The sequence below is a fragment of the Colius striatus genome, chromosome 2 (assembly GCF_028858725.1).
Source record: "Colius striatus isolate bColStr4 chromosome 2, bColStr4.1.hap1, whole genome shotgun sequence".
NCBI lineage: Eukaryota > Metazoa > Chordata > Aves > Coliiformes > Coliidae > Colius > Colius striatus.
This window is the reverse complement of record NC_084760.1, coordinates 77,568,367-77,583,565: the sequence shown is the minus strand read 5'-3', so window position 1 is coordinate 77,583,565 and position 15,199 is coordinate 77,568,367. Positions and strand designations below refer to the sequence as shown.

The window sequence follows — 15,199 nt, the reverse complement described above, 5'->3', positions numbered from 1 at the left end:
TGCTGGAAAACAAAGGAAACTTGCTTGGATTTGCATGGTGAATCCTGCAGACATTGCGTAGTCACAGTGTAGGTTACAGTCAAATCACCACAGAAGAGTGCAGCTGGCAGCCTGGCTTAGGTGAGAGGACTCTCTGGTCCTGAGGACTTACAGCTTGGTGAAGGGTGTAACTCAAATTTTGTAGGAAATCTTGTGATTGGGTTGCTTTAATTCAGAGTATGCTCCTTGTAGTCACCTGTTTTTGTGAGGAGATGTGTATGCCAATTTGGAATGCACCTTTCAGGTTTGACCTTGGAGCAGTGGTCATTTCTTTTTTCTCCTCTCTTCTTCCACCTGCTTCTTAAATAATGCTCTGAGAAATGCCACTTCAAACCTGCTTTTCAGGCCCTTACAGATCCAGGTGTTAGATCCTGCATTAGCAAAATTGTTAAGTGGGAGGTTGCTCTTCTGTACATTTAGTCTTAGCATGGTACAGCTTGCTAACCAGAGAAAAACATATCACGTACACATATATAGATACACACACACACACTTAAAACTAAGGTGTTTATTGCATGCTAATTTAACCATAATCAGTGCTGACAGAGATGCCCCCTCTGTGTTATGGTGTAACCAGACAAAAGCATAGTGTCTTAGAATTCCTTCACTCTCAGCCACCTGCTGCCCATCTGAAGGATCCTTTATCTGGGAACTGACATCACTGTGCTGAACACCAACACGCTCACTATAGCAATGTAAACACAGCCAAAATTCAAAACCTCAGGTGTGCAAAGAATTTCAGCAGAGAGAACTTTGTGAAAGGTTTTTGGCTATTTTAATCAACGTACACACCAACTTCTGGCTTTAAAAGATCACGACAAGTCTCTGGAAAAGGAGTGTTATTGAACAAACGTAGATGCTTGGCTTCTGTCCTCACCATTGTTGTTGCTGGCAGACATATTCAAATGATGCAGTACATTTAAGAGAGGCCAAATATATCCTCACTGGCAGGTGGTGGAAGTTTCCACGAAAGCCATACAAGAGACAAGCCCGAGTGCAGAGATCCATTCGGCTGTGTCTGTGCAATGTTCATCCAACTGGCTTACTGGTGAGAAAATAAATAGTGCTTTAGAACACCTTTCAGCTAAGAAAACGGGGCAGTGGGTCACTTCAAAAGGACGAGGTACAGGAAAACTTCTCGTGGCCAAACATGGTTTGTGACAGTCCATCCAGGCTTGCTGTGTTACAGATGTCACCTTCATCTTTTTCTGGGCTTCAAGGTGAGCAATCAGCTGTCCTGTAACCAAAAGAAATCAGGCACTTAGGTGCTAGCAAACACGGCCAATAAAAGCATGAGGCTTTGGAAGGATTACCTTTATGGGTGACAGCAACAGCAATCAGACCAAGATCCCGCCCTGGTCTGGACTGGTGTGTTTATCAGAATGCTGGATGTTGTGAGTCAGGGTGGAGCCCTGGGCTGTGCAGGGCCAGGGCACAGAAGCATTTGGTCAGGCTGCTGTAATGATTCTCAAAAAGAAAAGTGCCCAAGTCCTCAAAGCACATGCTGATACCAAGAGGCAAACCCTCACTTACAGGGTGACAGTAAACACAGCGCCATGTAGAAAATGGGTATCTAGGTCTGATTTGTCCTTCTTCTGAAAGTAACTCTTGGGCAAGAGGCAATGGTAGATTTGAGTACAAAAATGTCATGAAAATCATAAAATAACCTTATGAGGCCTCAGACTTCGGCAGGTTTTGAACTTTCTTGGCTTCTGCTGCAAACTCACCTCAGATTCTTGTCTTTCTGGGAGGGTTTCTATTCCGTTGTGATTGTGTACATGCTGCGGGGCCTCAGCTTCCAGCTCTAGCTCAGCCTGCACGTTGGGCTTTTCATTCTCCCACTTTGCAAAGCCTTTGTTCTTCCCAGCTTTGCCATGGAATTTAGACTTCATTTTGGGGAAAGTATGGGAACCTGAATCGTTCCAGCCTGGCTCGTGCCAGAGTGGTTCCGTCTGCGTGGCTTGGCTGGTGGTTGCCCTCTGGAGCCGCACGGAAATCTTGCGTGAGGAGCCCGTGACGAGGGTGATGGCTCTGCCATCCAGCTCCTGGTGCTCTGCAGCGACGCTGGGAAATTCAAACACTTCATCTTGCACTGAAAGAGAGGAGGGAATTGTTTATTTTAAGTATTCTTGAGCTTTACAAATAGATAACTATGCCTGGGGCTTAGGGCTGGGGGTAACCTATATGAAGCAGGGGTATAATTTGCAATACCCACACATTGCTTGGAAACGGCTTCTGGCCTTGTTTGTGCTCATTTCCTTTTCCACCAACCGTCTGCAAGTTCAGGGATAAGGTGGAGCTAGAACTGTGCCCCATGTCTCCCAGCCCCAGCCCCTAAAGTGGCTTATAAGGAGGGGTACAGTTTCCCTGATTATAGTTTTGTTTCTTTTCAGCTGGGATAGAGGTGTCAGTACAGAGGACAGGGAACCTCAGGCCACCAGAGCAGAAACAGATGTTGCCATCTAAGCACTGAACAGAAGCTACACGGGAAACTACACGGGCTGCTCCGTGCCTTGGTACACAGGAAAACTACAGATGGCAGCAAGGCCACTGGCCATTACAGAGAGGATTCCAGAAATGGCTTAAGACAGGAACAAAAAGGCTCTCACCTGGAGGCAGAGACGGACTGCTAGGCAGAGAGCCGTGGTTGCTGCCCACAGAGGTTCCTCTGGAAAACTTCCTGCACGCCAGCACCAGCAAGTCTCTGCACTGCTTATGGCAGTTGGCACCACAGTCTGTAAACAAGGGAAATGTCAAGTCACCAAATGGAAAGCTGTCAGAACCTGGTAATCCCTCGGGGCTATTAGCAGACAGACACTAGGAGAGACTTTGAAGCATTGAATACTTTGACAGAAGGTGTGAAGGGATTTACAGAAATGGATCATTTGGTTTGAAGGATGTTGCAAAAAACGGGATCATTTCCATGGCAGCCATTAATAGAAATCTGGCAGCAGAAAGGAAGAGGGTGATGATAGTTTCATGAGGAAATTAGTCTCCAGGAAGAGATCTGGAATTACTGGTATGATCCTGTGTATGTCATGCAGAAAGCTTCTACTCCACTGCATGAGTCTCAAGTAAAAGAGTCTTTCTTTTTATCTGATTCAGAAGGGCCAACTACAGTAAACACACTTTGTCAGAGGAACACTTGGAGTGTCCATACTCTGAGCCTCCAGAAGGACAACTGGAGGTCAGTGTAGCCCACTAGTTGAAGCAGTTCAGCAAGCAACATCAGCACAGGGTAAGCTCTGTGGACATGTATCGTTCACCTGAGAGAAACAGGCTCAGCACCTGCCCACCCAGCCTGTGCTGGGTTTTGCATCACTGCTGACACACTCATTACTAGATATATTTATCTGAAATGGGACTGCAGTGAGGACCTTGTCTGCAAGAAAGGGCCAAAGGGTGGAGGATGTGCATCTCAAACACAGGCTCTCTCTCCTTTGTGTCCCTTACCTGTGTTTGAAAACTTCCATTTCCCTTGATTCTCTGCTGCTGCTCCATGACCTAACATTTTGTTCTAAGTGAACACTTGCTTATAACTGTGGCTATAGCCCTCTGCTAAAAGACCTATTTTGCTCAGGACAGCAGCTCTAGGATGACAGGGGAGAGTTCTGGTCTCCTCCATCATGTTCATATGACTAATACAGAATTAGCTGCCCACCTGTGGCTTTGTCTGCCCTAAAAGAAACAACTCCTCCCCTCCCCGCCAATACAACAAAGATCTCTGGGCATTGGAGAACCTCTTTCATCACTTGTAGACCACAGAGTCTAGCTTGATCCCCATTGTCCACAGTGCTGGGGTAGGCAGCAGACCTGAACAGATGGACTCCTGCCCTCCTTCCCCCTGCTAACACAGTGCTAGAGGTTTAAAGCAGAACATGACAGCTCTGGGCTTAAAGGCAGAAATCATCCACAATGGGTGCAGTATTCCAGTGATGCCAGGGCACACAGAGCAGCTGGTGGCTGCTACAACAAAGGGCTGGCACTAATTACACTTGATGACCAATTTGAGATCTGAGAGAGCAGCTCTGCTCTCTTACCTTCATGCACCATTGCCTGTAATTTTGACTTTACAGAACCTTTTTGCACTCTCTCCCCTGGGCCACTGTTAGAAGCAGTGACACAGGGCAGAGCTTGGCTTTCAGACCTCAGGTTGCTTTTACAGGGCTGCTGTGACAAAACTCTACCTTCCTTCCCTCGTCCTACCAGTGAAAGCATAGACTGCAACTGACCCTGTCACAGCTGCTCTGAGGGCAGCAAGTCAGGAGAAGCTGAATTACATATGGTGGGTTATCCATGGATGTTTTTATGGATGAAGAGTGAGACGCAAATATGGTGTGTGTGTATCCTAAACAAAAAAAATAAATTCTTGACCTTTCTTCTGGGGGTTAGTGTAAGACTAAGGGAAAAGAGTGTATCTAAATATGAAGCCCCGGCATGAAATTTCCCCTGTCAATAGCTGAGATGCAACTACAACTGTGCAAACCAACAGTGCACCTCAGCCAGAGCTGGGCTGCTGGTGAAATCACTAGGTCCAGGACTTTAAAGCCAATGAGGACCACTACAACATCATCCTTCTGACCTGCACAACATGGTGGGAGCACTGTGTGAGAAATTAAGCATTTTATGAAAGCAAAAGAGAGGGCTGTGAGATCTCTAGATTTTCTTTTTAAAATTGAGTGTCTGGAGAAGATCTTGCAATGAGATCTGCTGGGCACTCTAGGAAGTAAATATTTCTTTCTAGCTCAGCCAGGATTGAATTGCAAGGCCAATCAGACTTCACTACAGATACATGACAGCAGCACCAGCTGACCTTTTCCTGACCCCAAGCCTTCAGGAGATACATTTCAGGATGTCTCGGTATTAGGATGAGGACACTTGGTTTTCCAAGATGCAAGGTGTTTGCTGGTAGGAAGTGACACCTTGTGGAGTCAATGGCTGCTCTGAGCCTTTAGCTCTCAGCTGGGTCCTGTGTCCCCTAATGCAGTGAGACCAGCAGTCGCTGCTCATGGACAACACGAAATTTAGAAGCAAATTTTGGATTAACAGATGTCCTCAATAAAAAAATACAGTTGACCTACTTGTGCTAAACTCTACTACCTGTAGCTTGAAAAAAAATCCATGCAATATTTATTTACCTTTGCATTTGTATCCTTGTTTGATTATACCCCAGAGCTGCAAAGAAAGACAAAAGAACGTCAAGGAATCAGAAAAGAGAGCTGCAAGGAAAATAAGGTCACAATGAGGAAGTACCAATGGCTACAAAAGCACAAACAGGATACAACTGCTCTTAACACCCTTCCTGTTAGGCAGACCTCCCCCTCTAATTGTGAAAAGACTTGTGTGGCTTCCCCTTTGTTTCTACTACTTACAGTGGGTCTACCAGCGGAGGAGATGACATTTGCTTCCCTGAACAGGTGAAAAATTGCCATCATATCAAGCTTACTGAAACCAGCAGAGCACATTCTGCTTCTAGGCTCACTTATCGTTATCTGCAGGGGAATTTCCAATGCATGTCCATTCTCCAGAAACGTGAATGACCTATGCCATCCAAACACAGCAGAAGAAAACACCACTGGGGACAAAAACCAGGTTCTTGGTTCCCCAAGTGGTCCCCAGCACATCTAGCTATAGCAATCTGATCTGTACACCTGCCTTTTTCCTTAGAAAAGAATAAAATGGAAGACTGAAACCAGCAGTAAATTCACTAAATTCCATCTTTGCCTTCTCCCAGAAGCAGTCCTTGTTCCCATACATAAAGAAATGTCAAACTTCCAGGAGCCAGCATGTGTGCTCCCCTTTTTGGGAAGCTTTCACTGCAACTTGAGCAGGATTGCTTGGAAGTAAGAAAATTCCCTGACAAATTGTTATCTATACACTCAGAAGTGCTGTATCTATAGCCATGGTGTTATAAAAACAGGCATTTTCACTCTGAGAGGCAGAGAGAGAAAGGGGCAATTCTAGTTCTAGCATTAAAGAAAAAAAATAACCAGGGACTGCACTGTTTATTAAACTCATGTGAAAATTAGTAGGGGAGGTGAGCACATCCAGGCAGTTGAAACTGCACGTAGTATCCCACCATATTTATAAGAATCCATGCACAGTGTGCAGGGGGTGAAAATGGTCATGACAGAAAATATTCTGGATACAAAAGAAAGAGTAAAACAAAGAGAATAGGAAGATTCTGGTAGAAAAAAAATCCCATACACTGCACAGGAAAAATGGGGCCTTGGAGAAAGACAATGTGGAAGAACAGTGAATTAAAGAAGGGATAACACTGTAAGTAGGGTCATAGAAAGCCTGCTGCTTGCTCTTTTCCTGCTCATTCTGTATATATACCAGGGAATGTTGTGGTTAGATAGTGACAGCTGAGACCCCAGTCCCACTTGGAGGAGTAGCAATTACTTTTTTCCCAGGATCACTGTAAGAGATTTAAGCTCTAACCTGTTCCCACTGAAGAGCTTTCTCCTCACCTTCTTAGCTCTGTGTCTTCCTCCTACTCAAATTTGGCACCACTGTTGTGGTTACACACAGTAGTGAAAGTGTAGCTGAAGTGCCGTGTCATGATTTCTGACCTAAAGCTTTGCATTTGTTTGACATAGCTTTGCCTCAAAGCTGTCTGGAGCCAGCTCTAAGGTAAGAAGATCTGTGCAAGTTTAGATTATAAAGCTCAGCAGGATGGCTGGTCACCTACCCTGCCACATGGTGCAACTCAAGCCACAGCACGGAAATGTGACTGGCCATGGGCATATCAATTTTACTGCTTAATGGCATTAGATTTTAGCTTGACCTTTAAAGTTTGTATCGCTTTCATAACAGGCATTTTGTTGAATACTGAGTGCATAGCACTGTCATGTCAACTCATCCCACTGTGCTGCCAGTTCACGTTACTTTGACTGGGAAGTGGTGCATCAGTTAGAAATTAGGTTTCCACCCATGGATGAGCAGCACTGAAATGCAGAACAAGGATGCAGCGGATTTTGTAGTTGGTTCCTGTCCTATCAGCCCAAGTCATTCACAGGACAATGCCAATGACTCAGTGAGTTGACAGGAAAAATGACCTTATTTCCATTTCCTGTACAACCCCTTACTCATTTGTATTCCTGCACTGGCTGTAATCAGAGATGTGAAAAATCCAACAATGGCCAATTAGTAGATTGATGCAGGAGAAAAAATATCTGGTGGAGAGGACATTGCAAGGGCAGTCCTTGGGCCTTGCTTTGCTCTGGAAGCCTTCCAAACATGAACTGAGTGTCACGAATGCAATGAGGCTGCAGGCAGCCTCAAACAATAGGCTCAGGCCAGTGACCACCCCTGTCCCATTTTATCTGCGGGAGCTGTCAGCTCTAGAGCCCACCAGCACGCTCCTGAGCAGGCACTGACCGTGTCACCTCCAAGGTTTTTGCAGTTCTAGCGGAAATAGGTGGAATTCCTTCTTCCTCGTGGTCAGCAGTTGGCAGTAGGCACCATGAGCACTTGAACAAGACTGATGTGTTGCAAAAGAAGCGAGCGGAAGATGGGAGCAGGGGCAAGAGCAAGAACCCCAGGGCTGGTCTGAAAGTAGGCACGTTTTTGCACTTAGCAGTGAGAGAACAGCAGAGGCAGATGTGCGCTGGAGAGTGGGGACAGTGCGCTGAGCTTACACCCTGTACGTGGGCCACGTGTAAGCAGAGGACGTGGCCCCCTCTGTTTTATTGCTTTAGCTGTCTAAATGTGGATTTCAGCAGGGGGTGTGCATTAAAGTAACTTTTAAATCATAGGAATCCCTTTTTCTTTACTTGATTTGAAGTGGGAATGCTGGAAGAGGTTTACAAGCAATGCAAACGTTCACAAAAGCAATAATTTCCCAGGTATGTACAGAGCCCTCTGATCAGGGACATCTGGTAAGATATGGCTGAGAGAAGAGGCAAACTAAAAGAAAAAAAATATTAAAAATTCATATTGTACAGAACTGCTGGGAGCACTTTTGATTGCTTGACCAAATTAGAAGATCTGTTAATTCAACAGAGAAGAGATTAAGGCTGTTAGGGCCATTCAGAGAATTATGAACTATGTTGCCGTGTGCAATTTCCTGAGAAAGAACTGCTTTTGCTTCATCTACATCCTCTGTTCCAGACACCCATTTTCCCTTGAGCTTGTTTACATGGGAAATCAAGCCAAATTCAAGACTTAAGATAAACCAAGTAAAGCCATTCATATAGTCTCTAATGTCCTTCAGCTAACAATTTTGGGTTTCTTCCCCCCTCCACAACAGTAATTCTTGACAAATGCCAGTATTCATGGAACCACTAAAACAAAACTGGATAGCACAGCTACAACATGAGTAAGTCTTTTGTGCTCTGAGTGCAATGAGGTATTTGGACTTTAGCAATGTGTGGAGCCAGTTTCACCCTGTCTATGTTAAAGGGTAAAAGAAATCATGTTTAAGATATATTCATTAAAAACATACTTACAAATCCTGCACAGTGCTCGCAGAAAGTTGGTTTAAGATAGGTCATCTCCTGAAAATTATGAATAAACCCTGGTCCCATTTTACACTGGAACTGTGACTTAGCTCTCAAAAAGTAAGCCATCATTTCTTCTTTGCTTATAAGACCGTCTCTGTTAGGGAAAAAAAATGTAGATCTGTCACTGTTCAGGGCACTGAGCAATTCAGGACGTTCTCATTGCAAAAAGCAGGTGGCACACAAAGCACATTCTTTGAAAAAGCTGCACCAATCCTAGCAGGAAAAAAAAACCAAACCAACCCTTTATAATTCTTATCCTTAATTAAGCAGCAAACACTGAACTTGGGACCTTGGTTTGTCACCTGTTCATGGTATCAGAGCATGGACCAGGCTGTTAAGTGAAGGATCTTACTGCTCACACAAGCCAAGCAGTTATGTCCCTGACTGACCAGCAGCCTTGACAGTCAAAGAGATTCTGGACAACAAGAACTACAAAGCCCAGCAGGCTAGGAAATATATATTTTATCTGCCTCCTTGAATATTAGTTACTCTCTCTCGGCTATATACACTTATTTTTCCTGTCCTGTACACAACTTATTTGTTTCATCAGTCTGATGCCTGGTCTGGATGCAGCATCTTCACTGTAATATGATGATACTCCAGGGGTTTTGACTCAGTGTCAGCAGGAATTTCACATTAAACTATTGCATATATTATTTTTTAAAGCACCAGGTAACGCAGGGCTCCAAGCTGAGTGGGATTTTATAGAACTGACTACAGCATAAAAAGTTAGATGAATTACAGAATTAACAGAATTACAGCCTTCAAGTGATCTTAAGTTCCTTAAGAGAGATGTCAGATACAGGACCCTTAGAAGACATCGTTTCTTGAATATGTGATTTTGGTTATTTTCTTGGATTGAGGAAAAGGAAAAAAAAAACCCACAAAGAAATCTCCAAACTCACTGGTCTTTGTCCAGCACACAGAAAGAGTCCAAAAAGGGGAAGTTGGCAGCTATACTTTCGAAGTCCTCCTGAGAAATATAGCCATCATGGTCGTGATCATAGTTCCTAAAGACAGACTGAGATAAAAAAGAAGAAATTATTGTCCTAGTGTCTAGTCTATCCTGAATCTACATCAGCTCTTCAGCCTTACAGTTACATGTATCTTAATGCTCAACATTACTAATCAGGTGCTCTGCTGTCTTGTTTTATTCCTTTTATCCCTCCTTACTAAATTCGACGTGTGTATTTATTGGGCTGCAGGGGAAAAAAATGGCAAATTTTAAAAGAAAACTTGACCTCAGTATTTGTCTAGTGATGACTCTCCACACCTCTTCACACTAATTATTCTTGCTTTATTTTTCTTCTTAATTGGAAATGTCACTAAACTTCTTCCCCATATGATGTTCCCTTTGTTTCATTCAGCATGCTTTTGAATCACGGAACTGAAATAAACCTAAACCAACCCTACAGCAGCTTTCCCATGAGTATTTTGGATGTTTGTGGCTTCACTTCTCTTTTAGTTGGTCACCTCTGCTCTGCCACAATACTGTTTCAATCTGATTTGTTTACTAATACTACGATATCCAGATCATGAGCACTTTGTATCTAACAACCATTCTCTCCCATCAACCCACCCAAGCTCACTGCTAAGAAAAAGCAGACATACAACCTTTAAATTTGATCCCATACAGTGATGGAAGCTCTCCTTAGCTGATAAGGACTTACTATATTCTGTTTTCTGCAGAGATGTGCAAAGGGCCTTAAGGCTACGTGTGATACTGATGGGAAAAACATATCAAACTTAACCAGACTGTCTGAAAGACACATATTGAAGCTCAGACTCTCTCATCAGATTAAGGTTTGGTTGTCAAAGACAAGAATTTAACATATTGAGTTTGCGTTGTCCTATTTTAACAAGAATATGATGAAGTCAGTTTCTAAGCACCTGTTGATTGACTGATGGCTGGCAGATGTCAAAAATACATCATCAAGAAGGAACCGACTCACAAACCCAAGTAGTATTCAACACTTTCAGTAATAAAAACAATGCTTTAAAGCACAACTCAAAGCAGCTGGTAAATGACAAAGACTGGCAAAATGAAGTCAGCTGTACAGAGTGGTGTGGGCCTCTTGGTGCGCTGTATCCTTAACAGCCTCAAAACCATGTTTTAATCCTGTCAAACTCAAGATCATACATTCTGAACCAGGCCAAATTCATGAAATGGGAGATTCCATCTCCCTCACCCACAGGAAAAAGACGCCCCCTCCCCCGAACCCCAGCACATTCTGAAAAGGTTAAGGAGTTGCTACAGACTTCCTGTTTAAACAAGCTATCAAAGAGAGGTTTGGATGTGGAGTCATCTCTATTAACACATTTGTCACTGACAAAAGCAATACAGGAACAGCATATGCAATTCTGGCATCCCATAGTAAAAAGAAAATGAAACTTTTTTTACAAAAGAGCATGTGCAAAAAGTAAGCCACAAGATATATCTGAAGTCTGAGTGAGAGAACCGAAGACTTTATCTTAACATAAGCCAAATTCATGATCTGCAACACTGGCAAGGTGAGAATTTAATAGTTCTTCACAAACTTAGTTATTAATTTGTAAAAAGCAGAAGGAAATCTTGCTTTGTTATCTACAACACATTCCTGGTTCCTCTGCATGCTGCTCACATCACTAAAAGTTCCTTACACACTGACACAACAGGACTCAGTCTCTCCAAAGGAAACTGGTAGTGTTTGGTTTTGTTTGCATTACCTAACATATCACCTTCCAAACTGAAGCTGGAAGATCCTGGCTATAATTCTCCATGACCTCATGACCAGATTTTTAATGTAATACCAAGACAGTGCTTTCTTTAACGTACACAACGTGCTCTGGACTGTCAAATGGCAGCAATTTGAGAATGAGAAATAGCATTTCCAGAAACCTTCTTTGGGCCTAGTAAAGTGTGAGTTGTTTCTGAGTATTTTGGTTTCCAGCTGTCTGTAACCAGACATAAACTGGGTGACTAGTGCTGAAAAAGCTCAGCTTTGCCTTCTTGAATTTACATTTGCTAATCAGCCAGGCTTTGGATGCTCCTGAAAGATTGCTCCTTTGTACAGAAAAACCTACTTACTAATCTCACCACTGACTGCAGGAATAAAACAAGTATTTCTGAAAGTATCAGTAAAGGCTCAAATTTGTTACTAGATGTCTGAAATTCTCACCAACTGAACCAATCTCTTGAAAAATTAGAAATTTATAATAATGATATCAAAGGTATTGTTCTCTTTGACTAGTACATTCTTCCCAGTACTTACATCCACCAGCTTTCGTATGTGCTTATTAATGACGGTAGGGTCGGGTTTTGGTACCACTCCAGATGCCCACTCCAGTGGCACTACTGGCTTGTTAGGAGTTGTCGGGGAGGTAGGCTGCTGAGACATGGATCAGAACACAAGGAATTAAAAATCCAAATTATGAAGTTGAACTTCCTTCCAAAAGCAGCTCTATAAGTCAGAGTTCCAACCACAAACTACTGGAGTCCCTGTGCTGTAAAAATGTGCCTAAGGAAAACATCAAGCAAGGTTTTAAAGGGTTGCTTGCCTCTGCTAACAGCTTCAGCTGGGCCCTCCATGGCACTGTGCAGCTACTCTGGCAGTGGCAGTGCCCAGTAGGCTCAGAAACAGAGCCAGGCAGACTGTCCACACTGCTGTCTCTGGAGGATTCAACAGCAAAGTTGAAGGAGTGTCTGGACACAGCAGGCATCAGAAATAAGCAAGGTCAGAAACCTGCTTTTCTCCTTCCTGGTACATCCCCCGAGGAAGCCACCATCATGATACAGTCTGGCCCTGGCACCACACTGAGGGATTGTGCCTAGAAGTCATACAGGGACTGTGGTGGCGCTGACACAGGTTCCTACCCTGTGTGGTACCAAGAAGAGGGTAGGATGCAGAAATAGGAGCAGAATCATGCTCAGCCATCCCCCCGGCTTGCAGCGAAGATGTGCTATGATGATATGGCAGGGAAATGCCAACACTGTAGTGGAACAAGAACAGGGTCTTTCCAGGAAGGGATAGGAGCAAGTTTACAGCAGGACAGGACACGCAGTCTAATTATTTAGACAGCCTGAGCAAAAAGGGACTAACCTTCAACTTGCTTTTCAGATAACACCAGCCAGACTATTTTATTTTTAAAACAGCTTGGCCCTGGAAAAATGGTAGCTGGCAGCTCATTTGATGCACAGAGCATGCAGCCTGGCTCTCTCCACACCTCCACAGTGCTTTGGAAGAAGATCTGTCATGCAGCTTGGCTTGTTCGAGTAGAAAACATGGGACAAACCTGAACATAGTTTCAGGTAAGGCTTCAAATCCCACTGGGCAGCATAAAAAAGTGCTGCAAGGAGTACTGTCCCGTGTCCTGCATCTACAGCTGGGCAAATGGCAGGTGAAGCATTATCAAGCAGAAAAGCTTCAGCGTGGTTTGCATCAGAAAGGAAAGAGCCCACAGCCTCAGAACACCCCTGTATTAGCTGATGAGCAACAAGTCTGGGTCCCATCTCTCTCCCTCTGAACTGGTGTGAATTGAGAGGGAGATCATTAAGCCATCTAGAAATGTAACAGTTATTATTATTACATATAACACAGATAGTGAAGACTTTGACATCAAGATGAAAAATGGTCACAAGGTCATAACCTACCATGTTTGGTAGGGAAAAAAAGAAAGAGTAGATATGTTAGTGAGCTGCTTTATTAATTTTTATTTATTTTATTCAATTATCAGAACAGCTTTTATCAGTTCCTCAGTGGCTCTTGACTCAACATATAAACCTGCACAGGTGAGTTAAAGGAAGAAAGAAATAAATCAGGAAGTGCAGTGACCACAGCCATACAGCTCTACATGCCTAAAGCACTTACAGCATGTTTTAATCTTAAGATTAATGTCAATGCACAGTGATGGACTGACATGTTGGCAAGTGTTTTTGCTCTAAAAACATGCAGAAATGCAGCAATCTTTTAAGTATGACATGTTGCATGATAACATGTTACATGCCTGTATTGTGAAATTCTTACAGCTGCAGTCAGGGGAGAAATTTGAATTGATTATAAAAAACCCAGTCTTTGATACTGATGCTTTGAGGCCTTTTAGTCTAAGTGCTAGAGGGGTGCTAGACTATCAAGTCCTCACAGAAAGCTTTTAGTTCCTGCTGGTCTGAGTGCAAATTGTTAAAAAAACCCAGAATCCACTAGAGCCTTCCTCTTTCTTCTGGGCTGTTTCATTTGAGGCCTCAATAAATTCTTACATTTTTTGACAAGTTGCAACAAAAGTTTCTCTACCAATGGGAAATGTTAGTTCCTACTATGTCACTCCTAGACTTGTATAAACCAAAATTTTATTTATGTATTTGACATGCATGTGATGAGGAAAGGTACTAATCAGTGTAGACAGACTACAAAGCTGAATTTATTGAATGTTCAGAAATGCTGACCTTGCTGTTTGTGATTCAGCTGGAATCTCCCGTGTGTTTTACCAGCACAAGGGTAACAGTGTCATAGATTTTAAAAAAATCATTTTCAGGTGGATGCAAATATCTGCCTATTTTGTCATTGAAATAAATTGTAGTCAAAAGCAAAAAGATGTACTTAAGTGTGTCTTCAGTGGCATAACTGCCCCAGGCAGAATTGTCTTCTAGCTAAAAGCTGTACTAGTAAATAGTGCCAGCAAGATGATAACTAATGTACAGGGAAAAGCAAGACAGTGTAAAAGAAGGTGCTCCACTACAACTGGCTTAAGTATTTTTGTAGACTGCTGTACTGACTGAAGAGTGTCCTCCTAGCTGAAAGTTTTGCACAAGTTCCTGTTGACAGCAGGCTCATATACTAATGGATCAGCTCCACTTTTGCCTTGAAAACACTACAGCACCTGAGGCACTTCCTCCATGGTGCACCTGCATGGGACTTGTACCCATATAACATCACATCAAGAAGCAGTTGGAATGACATAACTATGCTGTCACATTGCCTTTGACAAATTTTTCCACATACAAAAGCTCTACAGATTCTTTCCCCTTTAAAATATCTTGTGTGCTTTGGCACTCCATCAAAGAGAAGCGTGCCTCAAATGGCCCAGCTTCTGTCGATTCAGCTGTAGCATTCTACCCATCAGGCTGCTGCAACAACTCCATGTCACTAATTACTCATTGGTTGCTATGCAGAGGTCTCCCACAATTACTGGGTGGTGTTAAAGTTCACAGTGCTGTTTATATCGCTTTTGTCCTTCCCTAAGCTGAGGCTGGAGATCAAAGCAGGTACGTGATAAATGTCTTAATTTGCAGTAACGGACTATTAGTTCTTCCATGACAGAGCTATAACAAATCAGCTTTGCTGATCAGTACTGGGAGCAAGAGGGAGCCAGAGTGACTGCCATCATCCACTATGGAAAGCATACACATGTACCACAGAATCCCAGAATCTCAAGGGCTGGAAGGGACCTCAAAAGATCATCTAGTCCAACCCCCCTGCCAGAGCAGGACCACCTAGACTAGGTCACACAGGAACTCATCCAGGTGGGTTTTAAGTGTCTCCAGAGAAGGAGACTCCACAACCCATCTGGGCAGCCCGTTTTTCCCTTATGTTTCTTTGGAACCTCTTATGTTCCAGCTTGTATCCATTGCCCCTTGAGCTATTACTGGACATCACTGAGGAGAGCCTGGCTCCATCCTC

At 43.4% G+C, this 15,199-nt stretch overlaps 1 protein-coding gene across 2 annotated transcripts in view; it reads right to left on the bottom strand.

Annotated features, from left to right (window-relative positions):
- Positions 1–532: 532 nt before the first annotated feature.
- RASGRP3 (RAS guanyl releasing protein 3) overlaps positions 533–15,199 on the bottom strand; it is a 66,930-nt gene continuing 52,263 nt past the window's right edge. Inside the window, exons 11-17 of one of the 2 annotated variants that reach the window (XM_061991180.1) lie at positions 11,798–11,914; positions 9,452–9,567; positions 8,493–8,640; positions 5,178–5,214; positions 2,649–2,774; positions 1,767–2,131; positions 533–1,276 (exon numbers count right to left, since the gene is read on the bottom strand). In XM_061991180.1, the coding sequence (XP_061847164.1) occupies positions 1,268–1,276; positions 1,767–2,131; positions 2,649–2,774; positions 5,178–5,214; positions 8,493–8,640; positions 9,452–9,567; positions 11,798–11,914 (918 nt within the window). In that variant the 3' untranslated portion in view covers positions 533–1,267. The remainder of the gene's footprint in view (positions 1,277–1,766; positions 2,132–2,648; positions 2,775–5,177; positions 5,215–8,492; positions 8,641–9,451; positions 9,568–11,797; positions 11,915–15,199) is intronic. The other variant, XM_061991181.1, reaches the window with a different exon arrangement.